This window comes from Hyperolius riggenbachi, chromosome 2 (genome assembly GCF_040937935.1).
Source record: "Hyperolius riggenbachi isolate aHypRig1 chromosome 2, aHypRig1.pri, whole genome shotgun sequence".
Lineage (NCBI taxonomy): Eukaryota > Metazoa > Chordata > Amphibia > Anura > Hyperoliidae > Hyperolius > Hyperolius riggenbachi.
In genome coordinates this window covers 538266980-538288120 of record NC_090647.1, presented here as the reverse complement: position 1 = coordinate 538288120, position 21141 = coordinate 538266980, and the positions used below count along the sequence as shown (strand labels likewise).

The window sequence follows — 21141 nt, the reverse complement described above, 5'->3', positions numbered from 1 at the left end:
ACTATTCCCAGCAGACACAGAACAGTGAACAGAATGCTATATAGTGTGGCTGAGCGAGCGGTGTACCACTATTCCCAGCAGACACAGAGTGGCAGTAAACAGAATGCTATATAGTGTGGCTGAGCGAGGTACACAGAGTGGCAGTAAACAGAATGCTATATAGTGTGGCTGAGCAAGCGGTGTACTACTATTCCCAGCAGACACAGAGTGGCAGTAAACAGAATGCTATATAGTGTGGCTGAGCGAGGTACACAGAGTGGCAGTAAACAGAATGCTATATAGTGTGGCTGAGCAAGCGGTGTACTACTGTTCCCAGCAGTGACACAATGACAGGGGGGACCCTGGCTAGCGTGGCTGGAGCGCGAACTACCCTGCCTGCCTACCCAAAGCTAAACCCACAGACAAATGGCGGAGATATGACGTGGTTCGGGTATTTATTTACCCGAACCACGTGACAGTTCGGCCAATCAGAGCGCGTTCGGGTCCGAACCACGTGACCCGTTCGGCCAATCACAGCGCTAGCCGAACGTTCGGGGAACGTTCGGCCATGCGCTCTTAGTTCGGCCATATGGCCGAACGGTTTGGCCGAGCACCGTCAGGTGTTCGGCCGAACTCGAACATCACCCGAACAGGGTGATGTTCTGCAGAACCCGAACAGTGGCGAACACTGTTCGCCCAACACTAGTAGACAGACAGACAGGCAGGGGCGTAGCAATAGGGAGTGCAGAGGTAGCGGCCGCATTGAGGCCCTTGGGCCAGAGGGGCCCCGTAGGCCCCTCCTTGAACTTCAGTATTAGCTCTCTATTGGTCCTGTGCTGGTAATAATCACTTCTATAGATACTTTGAACAGTGGTAATAATTACCAAATTGCTCCCCATTCCCTTCTTGCTCCTCTGACACTGTAGTTGTCATTGGCAGGTTTTGTTGCGCTGCATCAATTGTTATGTAGAGTGCTTGGGAGGCCCCAATGTTAAACTTGCATCGGGGCCCATAGCTCCTAAGCTACGCCACTGCAGACAGGGTAAGCTGTCATAGAAACCACACATACTGTAAAATATGTCTCGGTTTCGGCATGAAGTGGATCACATTGATAGATTGATAGGTGGGGTTGGAGAGGACCCTCCTGTCATGGTACCCATTAGTACAAATAACAAAGTTAATGGAAGTTGGAAGTTCCTAAAGAATGATATCAGGGCACTAGGAGATAAAATCAAGGCATGGATCTCCAAACTGGTGCTTTCTGAAATACTGCCAGTGCCGTGCGATTCACTAGAAAGGCAGCAGGAACTTAGGGAGTTAAATAAGTGGCTAAGAACTTGGTGCAGGAAGGAAGGGTTCAGGTTCTTGGAGAACTGGGCAAACTTCTCAGTCAGCTACAGACTCTATGGTAGGGGATGGTCTGCACCTAAATGAGGAGGGCGCAGCTCTGCTGGGAGAGAAGATGGATAGAAGGTTGGAGGAGTTTTTAAACACTAAAGGTGGCCACTAACTGTCCAATTTCTAGCGAAAAATTGTTTGATCGATCAGAAATTCTGATCGGATTGGTTGTAAATAACCTCCGTTGATGGACACAATCGATTATGAATGAGTGAAAAAAATTTCGCCCGAATGAATTTTCGTCGAACCAAAATTTGGATTTTCTTGTTGGTTGTGATAGATAGAAAGCAAAGATAGGTTCGTTGATGGTGTAGTGAATGATGTATTAAGGTAGCCACTAACGGTCAAATTTCTAGCAAAAAATCGTTCGAGAGATCAGAAATTCTGATCGAAAGTGAAATATTGTAATAAATCTTTCACTACACCATCAATGAACCAATCTTTGCTTCCTATCTATCACAACCAACAAGAAAATCCAAATTTTGGTTCAACGAAAATTCATTCGGGCGACATTTTTTTCCACTCGTTCATAATCGATTCTGTCCACCAATGGAGATTATTTACAACCAATCCGATCAGAATTTCTGATCGCTCAAACGGTTTTTCGCTAGAAATTGGACCGTAAGTGGCCACTTTTACAATATTTCACTTCCGATCAGAATTTCTGATTGCCCGAAACGATTTTTCGCTAGAAATTGGAGCAATAGTGGCCACCTTAAGCAGGATAGGGACATTTTACAACAGCATCTCAACAGCATGGCTATATGAGCACAAAGATGGCAGATTAAATTGTGGGCCTGATTCACAAAGCGATGCTAACAGTTAGCACGCTGGTGAAAAGCCCTTTATCACGCCTAAACTCAGTTTAGGCATGATAAGTTTAGGTGTGATAAGTTTAGGCATGATAAGTTTAGGTGTGATAAGTTTAGGCGTGATAAGTTTAAGCACCAACTGGGTTAGCACCGCAGTGCACAGCTGATCAAAAGTTTTGCGCTACCAAAGTCTGGTGCACTTCGCATAGAGTTTAATGGCGCTGCTTTGCGTGCGGGACTTTGCGCGCAATCTAAACTTATCTAAACTTATCATGCCTAAACTTATCACACCTAAACTTATCACGCCTAAACTTATCACCCCTAAACTGGCTTTTCACCAGCGTGGTGCAATGGTTATTACGCCTAAAGTCTCTAACTGGGTTTTCACCGCTTTGTGAATCGAGCCCTTAGTGTGGATAAATGTAAGTTCATGCACCTTGGATGTGCCAATGGTAGAAAAACATATAAGATAAATGGCTTACAGCCGGGGGACATCAGACTTGGAGAAGGACTTGAAAATACTGGTTGATAGCAAGTTAAAGGGAAGGTTCAGGGAATGCATAAAAAAAAAAAAAAATCCAAATCCACTTACCTGGGGCTTCCTCCAGCCCGTGGCAGGCAGGATGTGCCCTCGGCGCCACTCCGCAGGCTCCTGGTGGCCTCCGGTGGCGAGCCCGACCTGGCCAGGCCGGCTGCCAGGTCAGGCTTCTTCTGCGCTCCGAAGTGCGTGTCACTCGTGCGCCCTGACGTCATCGGACGTCCTCCGGGCTGTACTGCGCAGGCTCAGAACTACTGAGCCTGCGCAGTACAGCTCGGAGGACGTCCGATGACATCAGCGCGCACGGGTGACACGCATTTCGGAGCACAGAAGAAGCCCGTCCTGGCAGCCGGCCTGGCCAGGTCGGGCTCGCCACCGGAGACCACCGGGAGCCTGCGGAGCGGCGCCGAGGGCACATCCTGCCTGCCACGGGCTGGAGGAAGCCCCAGGTAAGTGGATTTGGATTTTTATTTTTTTTTATGCATTCCCTGAACCTTCCCTTTAAACACCCATATTTAATGCCAAGCAGAAGCTAAAGAAAATATAATTCTGGGATGCATAAAACAGGAAATAAAACCACAATATCCTAGTATACTACTCCCTCTGTATAAATCACTTGCGATGCCACATCTGGAGTATGGATAGAATACAGTTGTTGGCACCACACTATAGGAAGGACATTAACATACTACAAGTACAAGAGGGGCACAGCGGCTGAAAGGAACAGAGCCAAAAAACGGTGAGGGACCAGGAGGGTTACAGGGGTCTGGAAGGACGCGGTCCCAGGTAAGTTACACGAGGCACATTTATTTCACTTTAGTTTCCCTTTAAACACAGTAAAATGAGTATAAAACACTATAAGACTACTCTGATGTAATTTCAATGCATAGTTACACCTCACGTCAGCTAACTGATCTCATTGCTGACTGCAGGACAAATGATCAGATTGTCCCCTAATTAAGTAATTAGTGAGCAAATATCACTTTTTAATGATTCGAAATGCTCATATTTCAGCCTTCATGCAAAATGTATGCAGCTTGCAAGTTAGCCAATGAAAAAAAAGCAACAGTAAAAGTATTTGATTCAACTGTCACCGATCCAAAGGCTCAAAAGTCCAAACCACTGCTTTAGACAGAGTGGGAGATTGCAGATTGAAGCTCTGTGATCAAAAAACGACTTATTCCACTCCAAATCAGCACATCATAAGTAAATACATATAAAAAAGGCATATATGTGTAAGTATAAGCATGGGCAGCGCTACACCGTGATAACTGTGCCCTCGCCCTGAGGGCCCCCCCCTGCTCAGTAAGGCCCCGTTCACACTGCACGTGTTTCCAGCCGCGTTTTGGAAACGCGTGCAGGTGGCCGACACGCACGACATCAGACATTGCATAGAGTGCAATGTCTGATGTTCACACTGCATGCGTTCCGGACCTGTGCGGTCCAGGAATGCATGCTGCACGCATTTTTTGCAAAAACGCATGGCTGTCCCATTCACTTTCAGTGATGAGATCAGCCACGCAACGCATACAAACGCGGATGGCGTGCGTTCGTACGCGTTGCGTTTCGCGTGCGTGCCCGTCCTCGTTTGTAATGTGAACGAGGCCAGTTTACTGTTTCCATGCTCCAGCAGCATAGAATGAACAGGATAGGGTCTGTAAAAAATTCTCCATGTCAGTCTAGTCTATGTAGGCGTTAAAGGATACCCGAAGTGACATGATGAGATAGACATGTGTATGTACAGTGGCTAGCACACAAATAACTATGCTGTGTTCCTTTGTTTCTTTCTCTGCCTGAAAGAGTAAAATATCAGGTAGGTAAGTGGCTGACTCAGTCCTGACTCAGACAGGAAGTGACTACAGTGTGACCCTCACTGATAACAAATTCCCCTTGTTATCTCTTTCTTGGTCTCAGAAGCCATTTTCTGCTAGGAAAGTGTTTTATAGTTGGAATTTCCTATCAGTGACGGTCACACTGTAGTCACTTCCTGTCTGAGTCAGGACGGAGTCAGCCACTTACATACCTGATATGTAAAGAGGATCTGTAACATGAAAAGATCCCCTGGGGGGTACTCACCTCTGGTGGGGGAAGCCTCCGGATCCTAATGAGGCTTCCCACGCCGTCCTCCATCCGTCAGGGGTCTCGCTGCAGCCCTCCGTGGAGTCCGGGCAGCGGTGACGTCAATATTTACCTTCCCGGCTCCTGCGCAGGCGCTCTGACGGCTGTCGGCTCCGAACTACACGGAAATACCCGATCGCCGTCGGATCTGCTCTACTACGCAGGCGCAAGTTTCCTGCGCCTGCGCAGTAGAGCGGACCCGAATGAGATCGGGTATTTCCGTGTAGTTCGGAACGGAAAGCCGCCACAGCGCCCCCGCTGGAGCCAGCAAAGGTAAATATTGAACTGACAGTCGGCACAGTCGTCGGCTGTTCGGAGGGCTGCAGCGAGACCCCCGTGGGACAGAGGACGGCGTGGGAAGCCTCATTAGGATCCGGAGGCTTCCCCCACCCGAGGTGAGTACCCCCCAGGGGATCTTTTTAATGTTACAGAGTCTCTTTAACAATTTCAGACAGAGAAAGAAAAAAAATGAACACAGCATAGTTATTTGTGTGCTAGGCACTGTACATACACATGTCTATCTCATCATGTCACATGTCACTTCGGGTATCCTTTAAGTCAACAAAGGGTCTTCTGTATTTGCCATAAATAACTCCCAATCCTTGCAAGATCCCTTGTAATCAATTTTACCACCTGAGCTAAGCAAAAAATAACTAAAGCTTGCCATACAAACACTGATTTCGATCACCCAGATGGGCCCCACCAGCCATCCACAGTGCCCCCTGTGTAACCCCCCCCCCCCCTCCTCCCCAAAAAAAACAAAAATTGGAGCTGCCGCTAAGTATAAGATAAGTGTAACATGACTTACGGTTCATTACTGTGATGGAAGTGCTATTGGTGATTTCAGAGAGGGCGCTTCGCAATGCCGCTTGAAAGTCCGAGGCACTAACTGCGTTAGTTGAGTTTAGAAGGACGGTGAAGTAGGCAACCACACTGCCCTGTCTGAAGCCAACCACAATGATCTCTATGTTGGTGACGTTGAGCTTGGTCCTCAAGGAATTGGTGGCCTAGGAAGAGCAAAATATAACATTAGTAAGTAATTAGTAAGAGATGAGGAACCATTTGATCTGAAGTAAACCTGTGTCAATCTTTAAATAGAATGTGGCAACAGCGTCAGTCATAAAGAATGCCCACACTTTCCTTCTTCACTAGGATGAATCCATTACCCATCCCCATCTGAAGTCACGTGATATTGGTGACAAGGTAAGGGGGCACTGGTGGTCTACTGATGAGAGCAGCTTAGTGAGGGAGGAAAGGGAGGGCTCACAGTGTAATCCTTATTAACCTCTTAAAGACCGTTCCACGCCAATTGGCGTGGACGCGGCGGCAGCCCCAGGACAGCCTAACGCTGATCAGCGTGCAGTCCTGGGGGCGGAGTTTGCAGGGGATTGTGATCGCGCTAGGAGACTGTTAGACAGTGTACAGCGCTGCGATTTAAGACATCGCTGTACTGGGGACAGCCGTGTGACACAGCTGTCCCCCTGGGAGACACAGGAGCGGTCCGCTGTCACAGGTTGAAGCCTAAGACAGCTGATCATGGTGATTGGCTGGCGGTGGGAGGGAGGGAGGTATGGGGAGAAAAATGGAAAAAAAGTAAAATGTATTTATAAAATAATTAAATAAATATTTATAAAAAAATAAATAAACATTGGGGGAGCGATCAGACCCCACCAACAGAAAGCTCTGTTGGTGGGGAGAAAAGGAAGGGGGAATCACTTATGTGCTGAGTTGGACGGCCCTGCAGCGAGGACTTAAAGCTGCAGTGGCCTATTTAATGAAAAATGGCCTGGTCTTTAGGGGGGTTTAAGCCCGTGGTCCTCAAGTGGTTAAGGGCCAACAATGGCTACACTCAGCTTTCCAGAAGTATGCCCATATCCCTTTATTTAAAGCAACCTTAAAGCAGGGAAAAAAAGACTTAGATACTCACCTAAGACAAGGGATGCCTCTGGATCCCAAAGAGCCTCCCTGGTGCTCTCGCCATGTCCCCAGATCTGTACTGTGCTTGCACATGCGCAGTATGGATGTACCTGTCTTCAGAACTTCTTGCTTTTACTCATGGCTAACACGTTACAACACTTTACTGCTTCAGAAACACTCGGGGACATGTGTGGCACCAATTTTGAATGGGGACAACGGGAGAACGAGGAGATGGAGAAAAAAAACAGGGAGGCTCTATGGGATCCAGAGCTTTCCCTCTTCGTAAGCAAATGTCAAAGTCTTTTTTTTTTTTCAGGTTGTGTCAGGGATTCTTTAACCACTTGCCGACCAGGGGAATTTTCACTGATCGGTGCTGCGTGGGCTCTACAGCCCGCAGCACCGATCAGCAGTGCAGCAGGGCGATCAGACTACCCCCCTTTTTTCCCCACTAGGGGGATGTCCTGCTGGGGGGGTCTGATCGCCGCCGGCCATTAGTGGGTAGCGGGGGGGGCTCCTCAAAGCCCCCCTCCGCAGCGTTTTGTGCGCTCCCTCCCTCCCCTTGCCTCCCTCTCCCTTCCTGGGCTGCGCAGGACGGATATCCGTCCTGCGCATTGTGGGATAGGCTTCAGCCTATCATATGCCGGCGATCCCCGGCCAATCAGAGGCCGGGGATCGCCGATCTGACTTACGCAGCAGCGCCGTATCATGTAAACAGCGGGGATTTCTTCTTGCTATCGGCGGCTCTCCGGCTGTTCACGGAGACACCCTCCGTGAACTGACATGGAAAGGCCGCTCGATCGAGCGGCCGTTTCCATGGTAACCCGCAGACGACCAGTTTATGCCAATCGGCGTTAGCTGGTCGTCAAGAGGTTAAAGGATACCCGAACCGAAATGTGAGATAATGAGATAGACATGTGTATGTACAGTGCCTAGCCCACAAATAACTATGCTGTGTTCCTTTTTTATTTTTCTGCCTGAAAAAGTTAAATATAAGGTATGCAAGTGGCTGACTCAGTCCTGACTCAGACAGGAAGTGACTACAGTGTGACCCTCACTGATAAGAAATTCCAACTATAAAACACTTTCCTAGCAGAAAATGGCGTCTGAGAGTCTTATCAGTGAGCGGCACACTGTAGTCACTTCCTGTCTGAGTCAGGACTGAGTCAGCCACTTACATACCTGATATTTAACTCTTTCAGGCAGAGAAAGGAAAAAAGGAACACAGCATAGTCATTTGTGTGCTAGGCACTGTACATACACATGTCTATCTCATTATGTCACATTTCAGTTCGGGTATCCTTTAAGCTCCCCCCCCCCTTCCTTTTTTTAACCACTTGAGGACTAGTGACCAGGCCATTTTTTTACAATTAGCACTCTGCAGCTTTAACAGTTCGCTGCACAGCCATACAACTTAGCACACAAATGAATTTTGCCTCCTTTTCTTGCCACCAACAGAGCTTTCTGTTGGTGGCATCTGATTGCTACAGCAATGTTATTTTTTTTAATCAATTTATTAAGTATTTTTTTAATTCAATTTAGTTTTTATGCTTTTTTTATTTTACTCCCTCCGAGATCTAAAAGTAGGATCACCTCTCATAGGCATCAGCCTATGAGAGGGATCTGATTTTGAGCCTCCGCTGGGGACAGCTCAGTGACAGAGCTGTCCCCCGCACAGCGCTGTGCTAGTTCGCAGCGCTGTACAAATGATTTGTGCCTCTTTAAAAATATTTACAACCTGCCAGCTCCGATCGCGGCTGGCAGGCTGTACGTAGGCGTCTCCCCGTTCCTTTTGCAGTGAATGGGCGCTCGCGCGAGTGCCCTGTTCCCTGCTAATCTCGCGCATTGCGAGATGACGCACCAGTGCATCCTGGAGGTGGTCGCAGAGTGGTTAATAATCGATCTGCTGCTGTCCATGGAATCATTGTTGTCTGGTTTTAATTTGATAATCCTAACATTAGTGCTCTTCTCCTGTTGGGCTCAAAGCGCTCAAGAGCTGCAGCCACTAAGGGGGCCATCCTGCAGTGTTGGGAAGTTTTGCCCAAGGACTTCTGACCGTATTCAAAACCCTGGTCTCCCATGGTCTGCCAGTGGCTGGTAGTATCCACTTCATGCTTGAGACCGGAGTGATTTGAACAAAAACATCTTATTTACATACGAAAAAAAAATAGTACCGGTAAGTAAATAAGTAACAATTGAGAAGGATTTCCCTTGAAGGCGGAGATGCTGTACTTACGTCGACCTTAAAAAGTTGGGAGAGGTTCTTGAAGGCCGTGCTGGAGGCGTTCAACAGCTCTTTGGTGTAATTACGATCTGCCATCACCACGCTGCATGGAAAGGCTTGTGCACCTGTAACAGAGTGACACAATGACGAATGACATACTGGCATAAACAGCTGCAATATACAGTAACAGGGCAGCCAATCAAAAAGCTGCTCACATTACAACAAAACGAACTATAGAAACCTCCTATCTGACTAAAGCTGGCTCCACCCTATAAGCGTTTTTCTGAGCACTTGTGATTCCTGTGCGATTTCTGACTGAGCGCTTTTTAAAAATCACTCCCATTTACTTTCATTAAAATCACAGTAAAAATCACAGCATGCGCGATCGCAATAATTTTTACGTGATTTTTACCGTGATTTAAATGAAAGTGAAAGGGAGTAATTTAAAAAAAAGAGCTCAGAAAAGAAATTAAAATAATCCTTTTTTTTTCGATCTAGAAAAAATGAATGATTATTCAGTTTTTTCGATAAAAATCTGATCAGATGTGTTAAAAAAATCAGAAAGAAAAATATAAAAACTGAAATTTTGATTCAGTCATTTGTTATTTTCGGAAACATTGATCAGAATTATATGGTATATTGGTTAGATTGTTTTGATTATTTGATCAAAAACTAAAAATTGACTCATGTATGGCTACCTTAATATCCAGGGATTAGCGAAAATGCTGATATTCTTTTTGCACAAATTTTCGCAAAAATAATGACGCTACCGTGGGGCACGTGTATGGACAGAGGACATAACCCAGAGCCAGTGGTGACCATGGACAGGTAATGTGTAGTGCACTGGGCACCATGAGGGTACATTGAACATTGGGGGGCAGCATCGGGCCGGTGAGGCGGCGAATGCGGCGTCACAAGGCCGATTGCGGATCGATTTCAGCATGAAATTGATCAGGAATGGGCCTGCAGCGTATGGGCAGCAGACTAATTCGATTAGATTTGATTTGATTAGAGATAAATTTGTCTCTTGGTTGAATCTGCACATCATCCCTAAATGTATGGGCACCTTCAATTTCCAAAAATGATATTTATAATTTATTCTAATTGCTTTGAGAATTGGCCTTGTTTAATTTTGGTTTTAGTTGGGTTTTTAGAACAAGAATTTGGATTCCTTAAATTCCTATTCCTGACAGAAATCAGCCTAGACTAGAGTAGTGATAAAGTGAACGTTGATTGGTGAGGTATGAGGTGGGCACTGTAAGATGACATCACAAATGTAAACACTCACTTGCACATATAACGTTCTTGGAGTCCAGACAGTTGGAATTCGCGCTGCAGAATGTGGCCTGACCGTAGCAGAGGGTTGGATCTGTAAAACAAGTAGAAGAGTAGACAGTGTGATGACGTGGAGAATATTTGTGGTAAGGTTATACCGACGTGGTCAGCAGCCTTTTCTCTCACAGTGACTTTCATACACGGTGGTATAGCAAGTTTATCAAGTTTATCCAGAACTGTAGCATTGGTGTGTCTCCATTGGGAGCCTAAGATTTATACCTTTTTTTTTCTTCTAAATTTACTGTTAAAGTTCAGTTGAAGGCAAACTTTTTTTTTTTGCTTATTTATTTTTCTCTTGCTTTGCTTTGAACAGTGTGGATGAAATGAAGAGGACATTTCAGTCAATTCCCGGCCAAATGAGAAGTGATACGCTACTCATAATAATAGTTGGATGTGAGGGTAGAGCTCGCCAAATAAAACACAGAGAAAGAATTTAACAAACAACAACAAGATAAAAAAGTTTTGCCTCCATTTCCAGAATTTAAATAAAATTTACTTTAGCATGTATTTTATTTAAATAGATGCGATTTAATTTATTTTACATAAAATATTGTTCTAAAATCCTTACATGGGACTTTTTTTTATAGAAATTAAATATAAATAAGAATGCAGCAATATATATATATTCAGCATTAATTCCTATAACATAAAAATATAAAAATGACAATTATAATCAGTAAAGAGTAAAAATATCGATATTGTTTCCGCATTAATTTTCGCAAAAATAATTGTAAATTCGACTTTCAAGCGAAAATGCTATTAAAAATCATCTTTGATTAAGTTAATTATTGTTCGCATTTTTGGCAAATTTTCAAGGTAAAAATAAATGATTTCTCGCTTTTTACGTGATTTTTCATGGTAAAAATAATTATTTTTCAGGTTTTTTTCGAACATTTTTGCTAATTTGTTTCCTTTGACCATTTTACAAAAGTATAATATATTTTTGTGAATATTTTCTCTAAATCAAAAATAGCATTTTGGGTGTTAAAAGTGACTTTGGAGGAAATTCGCAAGCAACACTGATTATAATGTAAAATATAATGTAAATATAATTTAGAATACCTGTCTAAATTATATCAATCCTGAAGTTTGCATATCATTTTTGGGTGCTGTAACACACCATATAAATATTATTATTATTGAAAACGGCATCCCATGTTCATACCCTGGAGTATTTGTGCACAAATGGAGCAAATACTCCACACATAAGAGGGCGCTGTACTCTCTCTTCTCCAGTCTCTTTCATTTTATATTTAAAAGATATATGGGTAAAAAAGAAATAGATGGCTGCACCATCCGATGTAATTATGCTTTTATATTTTTCAAGGGTAAAAAACATCACAGCGACTTTTCAGAACAGCGGAAGGGTACAGACTAGCTTGAGACAGGAACGGTGTTCTGAAATGTCACTGTGATGTTTCTGACCCTTGATAAATAATAGAATGGCCCCGACACCTCTTTTGCTGACATAATGTATATTGGCCTCGATTCATAAAGCATTACTGCATGCGGTAATGCAGAAAACAGCTGACTTTACCGAGCACTTAGCAAAATGTCAATTCATAAAAGCAGTTAGCACATGAAAAGCTGAAATTCACGAGCAGTGAGATAAATTACTGACTTGTGCGGTAATTACCTCAATACATGTCAGTAAATGTCTATTCATAAAGCAGCCCATACACTCAGACGATTTTCTGGCCGACCGATCGATCCCGATCGATCGATCGATCGATCGATTGCAAATCGGTTGGCCAATCGACCGATCGACGGCCGATTTCGATCGATTTCGATGGATTTCCATCGAACTTGCAGGGTGGAAAATTTAGGTCGATCTGATGAGATTGCTTATCAGTTTGCATTGGCCTTAATGGAAATCTGATGGCAAAAAAATGCCATCAGATCGAATTTCAATAGATTTCAAACTGAAATCTATTGGAATTCTATCCTGGTAAAAAAATTTCTAAAAACGCATCAGATAGATCATCAGATGCATTTCTTATCTATCTGCTGCCAATCTGACGAGTGTATGGGCACCTTAAAGATTAGAACAGGCGGTAATGGAACGGAAGAATACCACCTGCTTTGAAGAGGTGATATGGGAGAGATAAGAGCAAAGTTAATGGAGACAGATCTCCCAGGCAGCAGTGGTGAGAGCAGAACAAACAAGGCTTCCCCTGAATATCCCAGGCTGTGTTTTTAACCTCTTGGGTACTGGTTTTCAGATGTGTATTTCACATCAGAAAGCCTGCATGTGTAAAATTTCTTGAAGTTCTTAAGCTGTGGCTATTAAATAGATTGTTTAGAAAGACTAAAGACAGATTCAGAGCAAGTAGAGGCAGTATAACAAAACATGCACATCCAAAGGGAAGTTGGGGATGCCTTATTTTATTGTAATGTTGTCTCTGCACGGAGAACAGCAAATGTATCAACTCAGCCAGCTACTCTTCTCATGTTACCGACACTTTAGTTCGGTAAAACACCGCATTTCTACCGCACCTGTGAAGATTTTTATGAATTATAAATTAGCACACAGAAGTTTAAAATACCGAAAGCGGTATTTTCCTGACGAGAGGGTTTTTTTTTTACCGCAAAGCCTTTTATGAATTGACCCCCTTGTGTTATGAGACCTGACAGACACATCCACACATTTTTGGTCAGTGCGCATTCCACCACAAGCTGCAAAGATACAGGAGTATTCATATTATCTGTTCTGCATTCTCTTTCTTTCCATCTCTGCCTTCCTACCATAGATCTGCTATTACATTCAGAATAACATAATAATTCTAAATAAACACACAGCACACTAACACTAACCAAGAGCATTATGGGCATGATTCACTAACCGGCACTAAGCCGGTTAGTGTGCCTTATCACTTAGTGGGCACAAACTACAGCGCTAACCTTATCTGAGGTTAGTGTGCCTTATCTGAGGTTAGTGTGCCTTATCTGAGTTACTGTGCCTTATCTGAGGTTAGTGTGCCTTATCTGAGGTTAGTGTGCCTTATCTGAGTTACTGTGCCTTATCTGAGGTTAGTGTGCCTTATCTGAGGTTAGTGTGCCTTATCTGCAGTTTGTGATGTAGCTTTGTCCATCTGTTAGTGTGCACAAAGCTATTTAGTGTGCACAAAACTACTTAAGGCACACTAACTCAGATAAGGCACACTAACCGACTTAGCGCCGGAAAACTCTTTTTTACTCCGGCACTAACACTTAGTGCCGGTTAGTGAATCAAGCCCTATAAATACAAAAATTGAACTATATCAGTTCAAATGTTCAACATAACTGCAAACAAAAAAATAACAAGTTCCTATTTTGACACTTTCTCCCTCGTAATTTTGGTAAGCCCCTTGTAAATTAAATATAATGCTTAAAGGTTGCCTAATTTCTCAGAAACTCCCAGGGAGGTGAGAGGTCCTAGACAGCCTGAAATTATACCTGCAGCTATATGAAGTCATTTTCCTCTGAACAGCTAAAACTTTAGGTATGAAGTTACAGTGCGGTTTAATCTACTCCCGTGCTTTCATATTATCTGTCATATAACCTATAATCTAAAGAAACGACTACACTGGTCTTTATGTAAAGATTACTATTAGCAATGGAGGATTTGACGTAAATACATATATTGTGTATTATTGTTGTTGTATTGAGTTATGCATCTTGCATCAGACAAAATTTGGTCCTGTTTCTGATAAATAGTGATTAGCAAATTTCTGCACAAATATATGGGCATGAGAAAACTCATTTTTACCAAATGCATTGAAGTTTACGAGCCTGAGACAACATATTTTTTCTTCTTCACAATATTTTTTGTGAAAATTTTGATTAAAAATAAAAAAATATTAAAACAGGATGAAAGGAAATCTAGAAATAAGCAAAGTCTCTGCTTATAACAGCAGTTCTCAATATCAGTACATTTTGGGAGCCCAGTGGGGAATCTCTTTATTAGCACTGAAAATAAATTTCACCTAATATTTAAATTTAGTAGGTAGAACATAAAAATGCACTAGCCACCGATTTCCCTGTAACTGAATAAATAAAGTTCTGGATAATTAATTTTTGGCTAGTACCTTTCATTTGCTAGTCAGAAATTTGGCTTCCTGGATGAGGAGATATTTACATATTGAATATCCCTGATGATGTTCGGAGGCGAAATGGGAGTTATAATATACTATTTTTATGCATGGAAGAGTTTTAATAAATTACATATGCTTTTATACTACTGAGGTTTCTTCCTCTGTTATTTTTTGTTCATCACTCTAATGCTACGTACACACATGCGACAACGATCGTTCGTTGTTAACGACGAACGATCTTTTAATTGATGAAAGAACGACCGGAGTAAAGTTAGTTCTAAAAAGTGTGTAACGATCACATCGTTAGAACGAACGTTACACCACGTAAAAGCACTTAATGCGCCTGCGCATAAAATTGTAAAGTTTCCTGGAGAAAAAGTGAAATGCGCATGTCCAGCCTGGTACAAACGATCGTTTCCAACGATGTACTACTTTTGCAAACGATCGTCGTTGGTTAAAATCCGCCGAGACAGAACTTTCTTTTGTAGCGATTTGGCTCGTTCGTCGTTAGACTTAATAGTCGGTGGTTCGTTTTTTGTAACGATCGTCGTTGGTAAAGATCGGGGAACAATCGTTACAAACGACTATAGTCGCATGTGTGTACGCACCTTTAGGCTGCATTTCCACTTGTGCGGTGCGAATCACCGCGGTAAAAATTCGCATGCGGATGCGAATTTTGCATGTGAGTCTATGCGAATTCGCATGGATGACGATGTATGCAAATTTAACCATGGTAGTGCTGGTGTGCTTTCCTATTGTTTCTATGCGAATTCGCATGAAAATTCGCATACCCAAACCTCATGCGGATTTCCTATGAAATACATTGTATGCGAATTTCATAGCGGTATGCGAATTCTGATGGCTCTGCCATGCGAATTTTTTCTGCACAGAAAAACGCAAAGGAATCCTGACAAGTGGAAACAGTCCCATTCACTTGTATTGCTATGCGAATCTGCATGCGAAAAACGCATGCTAATTCGCGATAGTGGAAATGGGCCCATAGGCTAAAACATAACTCTTAATTAATATATTGAAAAGTACTCGAGAGGACATGGACAAGTAGTGCTGCTAACATACAAAAATGTAAATAGTGAAGCAGTATGGAGGAGAGAGCAGCTTGAACTAATACACTATATGGTCAATTGGGATTAGGCTAACCTCTCACACTGCATAGAAAATACAACCCCCCACCCATATACAACCCTACATGTTTAGAACCCTCAAAAATGGGACTCTTCGTTGGGGAAATGGACCAGTGGTGGCAGAGAGGACAAGGGGACATTAATCCTAACTAAAGCACCTGTGGGTGGATTACTTCCTGCTATATATACTTGTATAGTTGGACCAGAGTCGCAGTCCTATATTTTCTATCTGACTGACTGAATTGAGATACAGTCTTTCTGCTGGCAAGCTTACTCATACTGCTAATTGGTAAAATCAAGGGGCCTCTGCACCTACGAACTTTTATTCCGAAAATTACACCAGGAGAAAGTTTCCACTTGTGGTGCTCGTAATGGGTCAATTACGATTATGCAAAATTTTGCATAATTTTTCATAATTGCGATTACATTATGTACACCATACTACATTTGTGAATCGTAATTATGCAATTAGGTTCCATGTCTAAAAATATTTGCATCTATTCACCAGTGTACTGCGCATGCGAGGCTATTGATTAAATATTCAATGCAAAAAATGTGTTCGTATGCAAAATAATTTTGCATTCATCAGCCAGTATACTGCACTTGCGCAGCTATTATTCAATGCAAAAAAATCTGTTCATATGCATAAAAACATTTGCGTCCAAAATTACGCCTAGTATTACACTAACATGCATAATTACGGTTAGCGATTACGTTTCCATCCAAGATTTTTTACTTGTAATCTGGAAATTTCACATTACGATTAGGATGCATAATTACGAATTACGATGCGTAATTACGCATAGGTGTCATTTCTGCCCACCACTAGTTTCAACTGGGGGAGGTCCGCGCATGCGCAGAAGACCAAACTGGACCCAACTGAGCTTGTTACCAGGGCTGATGGTGGCTGATCAGCAGACCACAGGAGGACAGCGAGGGACTCAGATGAGCTTATAGGGCTGGAGGAAGACACGGGTATGTATCAAATCTTTAGCCTTTCACGTCTCTGGTACACTTTAAGCATGTGTGGGCCCATTTTTTTTACCTCAGGTGCCCACACTAAAGCTAAGGAAGCAAGAGAAGCTCTGTATTTACAAAAGCAGAGATGGAAAAAAAACTAAAATTGTTTTTCAAAGACATTTTGCCGAAGCTTAGTAAATGTTAGGTCAGGTGGACATTTTTTGTTTCAGCTGAGCACTTGTGTAAAGCCCGCAGAACTGCTAACATCAAGACAAGAATTCTAGAAGAATTGTGAACAGGCCATTAAAATAAATACAGGCTTGACTTACAAATTAGCACCCTGTGATGGGAGCCGGTCGGTTCAGTTGAAGTAGCTAATTGGAAAAAATTCCAAGACTGAAGTTGTCGTCACATGCAAGTATCAGACGTTACTCACCTATACAATTCTGGCCCGGGTTGGAGGGGTTGCCATCCTGGAAGCCTGGATAGCACTGACACTGGTAGCTCCCGGGGGTGTTGATGCAGTAGGCAAACTGTGAGCAGCTGTAGACTCCGGTATCACACTCGTTTATGTCTGTTTAAGAACAATACTAAATTCATTACTGGGAAGGCATACTGCTTTTTACACAATTTTATTTAAACTTTTTTTTTTTTAGGGGGGGGATGTTTACAGATTTACAAACTGATATGCTGTGTTATTTTAAAATATTTATATGAAATAGGCTCCCATTCAACCAGTTCATGATATGTACGTGAAGAAGTAACCCTAGAGGAGTGATGAAATATTGTCTAGAAAAGAAAAAGTTTGCCCAGTAGAAAATATCGGCATATATGCAATTCATTTTTTCTCCTGAATTATCTCCTAAGAGATATGGTAATTTTCATATTGTCTTTAAAATAATTTTTAAGCAGTTTACAATTGAAAAAGTACCTAAGCATTGGTGAACAAGTACTACCAAATATATTTTGAGTATTTTCTTGTTTGCTGGTGGTTTAAAATGCATTTTATGACAAGGGGGCATATGCAATTCACTTTGTCTCCTGAGTTTTCTCCTAGGTGGTATTTTTAAACTTGTCAATAAATTTTAAGCCACCAGCAAGCAAGAAAATACTCAAAATAATTTTGATAGTATTTTTTCATTTACTTTTTGGTACTTTTTTTTTATTGAAAAGTACTGGAATGTTATTTTAAATAGAAGATGAAAAATTATTTTGTAGGAGAAAACTAAGATGAAAAAGTGAATTGCATATGGGCCCATATGCAATTCACTTTTTCACATGAGTTTTCACCTTGCTGATATTTTCACTCCTTGTTATAAAAAGCCTTATAAAGCTCCAGCAAGCAAGAAAATACTCAAAATAATGTCGATAGTACTTTTTAACCAAGTTTTGGGTAGTTTTTCAGTAGTAATATTGTTTAAAGTTATCTTAAAGAGAATATGAAAATGATCTCCTAGGAGATAACACGGGAGAAAAAAAATAATTGCTTATGAGCCAAGGGCCCAGGTGATATTTTTAAAATCGCCAATTAAATGCTATTTAAACCCCCAGCAAGCAAGAAAATGCTCCAAATAATTTTGATTGTACTCTTCCATCTACTTGTTGGTACTTTTTCCATTTCAAAGACTCTTTTTAAGTAAATGTTTCTTAGGCCAGAAATCCACTAGGAGTGATTTCTCATCGCTAGTGATTAGAAAATGAAAGCATTACATTAGCAAGCGTTTTCAAATCGCAAAGCACTCAGAAAATCGCTCCTACTGGGTTTCTGGCCTTACAGGGTGCAGCTATGCCATTTATTTAACCTCAATCCTGCAGTGAAAAACATCAGGAATGTTTTTTCTTTTTAAAGTCTTCTTATAACAGACTTTAGTGGACAGCTTTCTATACATGTATTTAGCTAAATTATGCAAAAAACATGTAGTGTTTGGTAACCTGTGAAGTTTAGCAGTGGAACCTGCTAAAGGAAGATTTACCATAAAATTTATATTTTCATATTTAAACATTTTTTTGATTTTTTTTTTACAAATTCATCTTTTTTCACTGCAGATTTGTCTTTTTTGAACTCTGGGTTTTCTAAGCTGAAAACAATGTTCCCTTTTTTCTATTTTAAACCAATTATAAAGAAGTATTAATACAGTCACAACCCCTGGTAACCAATTAGGGAAGGTTTCCAGAAAAGAAAACCAAGAAGCTGCTTGCCAAGAAGCTTACAATTTAATCCCTGCCATCATGGTACTAACTGTCCTCAGATGAGCCTGCAATCTAGTCCCTGCTGCGTTGGGAGGGGGGGGGGGAGGCAGTTATGTGATAGTGGGCCTTGGGCAGTACAAAAAGGTACAAATGTGGCTCTGCTTTTATCTGATGTGTGTACCCACCTTACTCTCCTTGATCTAAATTAGCATAGCAACACTGGACAACAAGTTTTTTGCTTTATGAATCAATTTTGATGTCTCTGATTGAGTTTTGGTGTTGATCACAAAACTAACTTCAAAATTGTTGCATCTTGTAAAGAGTTTGAGAAGCTGCTGATTCTGTCATTTCAAACTGAGTGAATTTCTAATCACAATGGTTGTACATTATGCAGTAGTGTAAAATATTTTTTTCTGCTCTATTGAAACTTTCAGCTAAATTGTATACACTGTAGATAAATCATATTAAATCCTACTCATTTATATTTTTTGTCCTGAGACAAAGCTGAGCCAATAAATTGTACTCACCGACACAATCCCGCCCTGGATTGTTGGAGTTTAGATCTAGCATTCCAGGTTTGCACTGACAGCTGTAATTTCCAACAGTGTTTGTACAGATTGCATTTGGGGAGCAGGTGTTGTTACCATTCAGGCACTCATTTATATCTGTATAAGTTGACAGAAAATTGGTATCAGATATAGATGTCTCTCCGCTATGCTTTCACAAACCTGGACTCTTGTTTCACTAGTTTTAACACCTGTGTCCAGCTGGTACCAGAAGACTTGTTCCCACAAACAGTCAGATAAATTCGAATCCTGTTAGGTTGTGCAGCACTGGCAAACTTAATACCCCGATGATGCTGAGGGGCCGAAACCGGTCGGTTAAGAACATTTTTCTTTTACTAATTTGTCTTTTTGAACACTGAGTTTTCTAAGCTGAAACTAATGTTCCTTTACACTATTTTATTTAATTATGAAGAAGTATTATTACAGCCAAACCCCTAGTAACCAATCAGGAAATGTTGCCAGAAAAGAGAACCTGTTGCTGTCTGGGGAAATTTTCCTGCCAATGTAAAACATTACAAAAAATAAAAATCCTAACTTTTTTAAATCTAAAACTTCTAACTCTCCTTAAACCCTTATTCTCTGTAAACCCTAAGGTAATTGTGCTAATCGTAACCTTCATTCTTGTAACCTGGATTCAGCAAAGGCTTACTGTCCTCGATCTAAATTAGCAACACTGGACAACAAGTTTTTTGCTTTCTGAATCAATTTTGATGTCTCTGATTGAGTTTTGATGTTGATCACAGAACTAACTTTGTATCATGTAAAGACTTTAAAGCAGTATGATTAGCCATATTATGCCAGGGAAAAAAACACATGTATAAGTAGAGAAATACTTAATCTAGTTACATAAATTATGTATTGTACTGTCCATGTTTTGATTCAGTGAATTTTATATAGTAAATGAAGAGAATTCTGTTAATGGTGGGAACCATATCTTTTGCCCACAGTTGGAGGCTAAATCCTGATGTCATTTTTTCCCTTAACTTTTTTTTTCTCCTCCAATCACTGGGTCACCTCAGCCTTGCTTGTAAACACATGTGAGTAGAGGATCGTGTTTCAGATAAGCAGCTAGGCAGGGAAATACATGGAAGAGGGTGAATATATTATAGATAAAAAGAACTCCCAGCATGCAACTGTTTGGCACTGACTATTAAAGGGCCAGTGCACCTAAAGTAATGTGATAACTGCAAAACATAACAGCAGAAAAAGTTTTGAAGGTTTTGAATGCAGCATTAGCATCTTTATCACTTAATACACTAAGACCAGTTGCTGTTTAAATTTGATTTTTATGGTGACAACAATCCCGCTTTAAGAAGCTGCTGATTTTGTAATGTATAACTGGGTGAAGTTCATATCACAATAGTTGTACATTATAGTGCAAAATTATTTTTTATGCTCTATTTCTTTTTTGAACCTTTCAGCTATATTTGATAGATTATAGATAAATCATATTAAATTCTATTCATTTTTATTTTTTTGTTATGAGACAAAGCTGAGCCAATAAATTGTACTCACCGACACAATCCCGCCCTGGATTGGTGGAGTTTTGATCTTGCATTCCAGGTTTGCACTGACAGCTGTAACTTCCAGCAGTGTTTGTACAGGTTGCATTTGGGGAGCAGGTGTTATTACCATTCAGGCACTCATTTATATCTGTATAGGTTGAGAGAAAATTGGTATCAGCTATATATATATATATCCACTTTGCTTTCACCAAGTTTATTCCCACAAAGGTTCAGATACATTTTAATCTCGCTAGGTTCTGCAGAGGAGAGCGAAACCGGTCGGTTTGAGAGTGGGCATTCCATTGTGAACATTGATCATACCACCGTAAGTGTAAGGCGTTTATTTGTGCTGGGCCCTAATTAGTTCAGGAGTAACAGTGGTGATTT

General features: G+C 41.6%; 1 protein-coding gene across 2 annotated transcripts in view; it reads right to left on the bottom strand.

The window, feature by feature from the left end:
- LOC137547292 (pneumococcal serine-rich repeat protein-like) overlaps positions 1-21141 on the bottom strand; it is a 106738-nt gene that overhangs the window by 14006 nt on the left and 71591 nt on the right. Inside the window, exons 7-12 of one of the 2 annotated variants that reach the window (XM_068270719.1) lie at positions 20765-20902; positions 19211-19348; positions 16930-17067; positions 10272-10352; positions 8996-9108; positions 5654-5852 (exon numbers count right to left, since the gene is read on the bottom strand). In XM_068270719.1, coding sequence (XP_068126820.1) covers positions 5654-5852; positions 8996-9108; positions 10272-10352; positions 16930-17067; positions 19211-19348; positions 20765-20902 — 807 coding nt within the window. The remainder of the gene's footprint in view (positions 1-5653; positions 5853-8995; positions 9109-10271; positions 10353-16929; positions 17068-19210; positions 19349-20764; positions 20903-21141) is intronic. The other variant, XM_068270720.1, reaches the window with a different exon arrangement.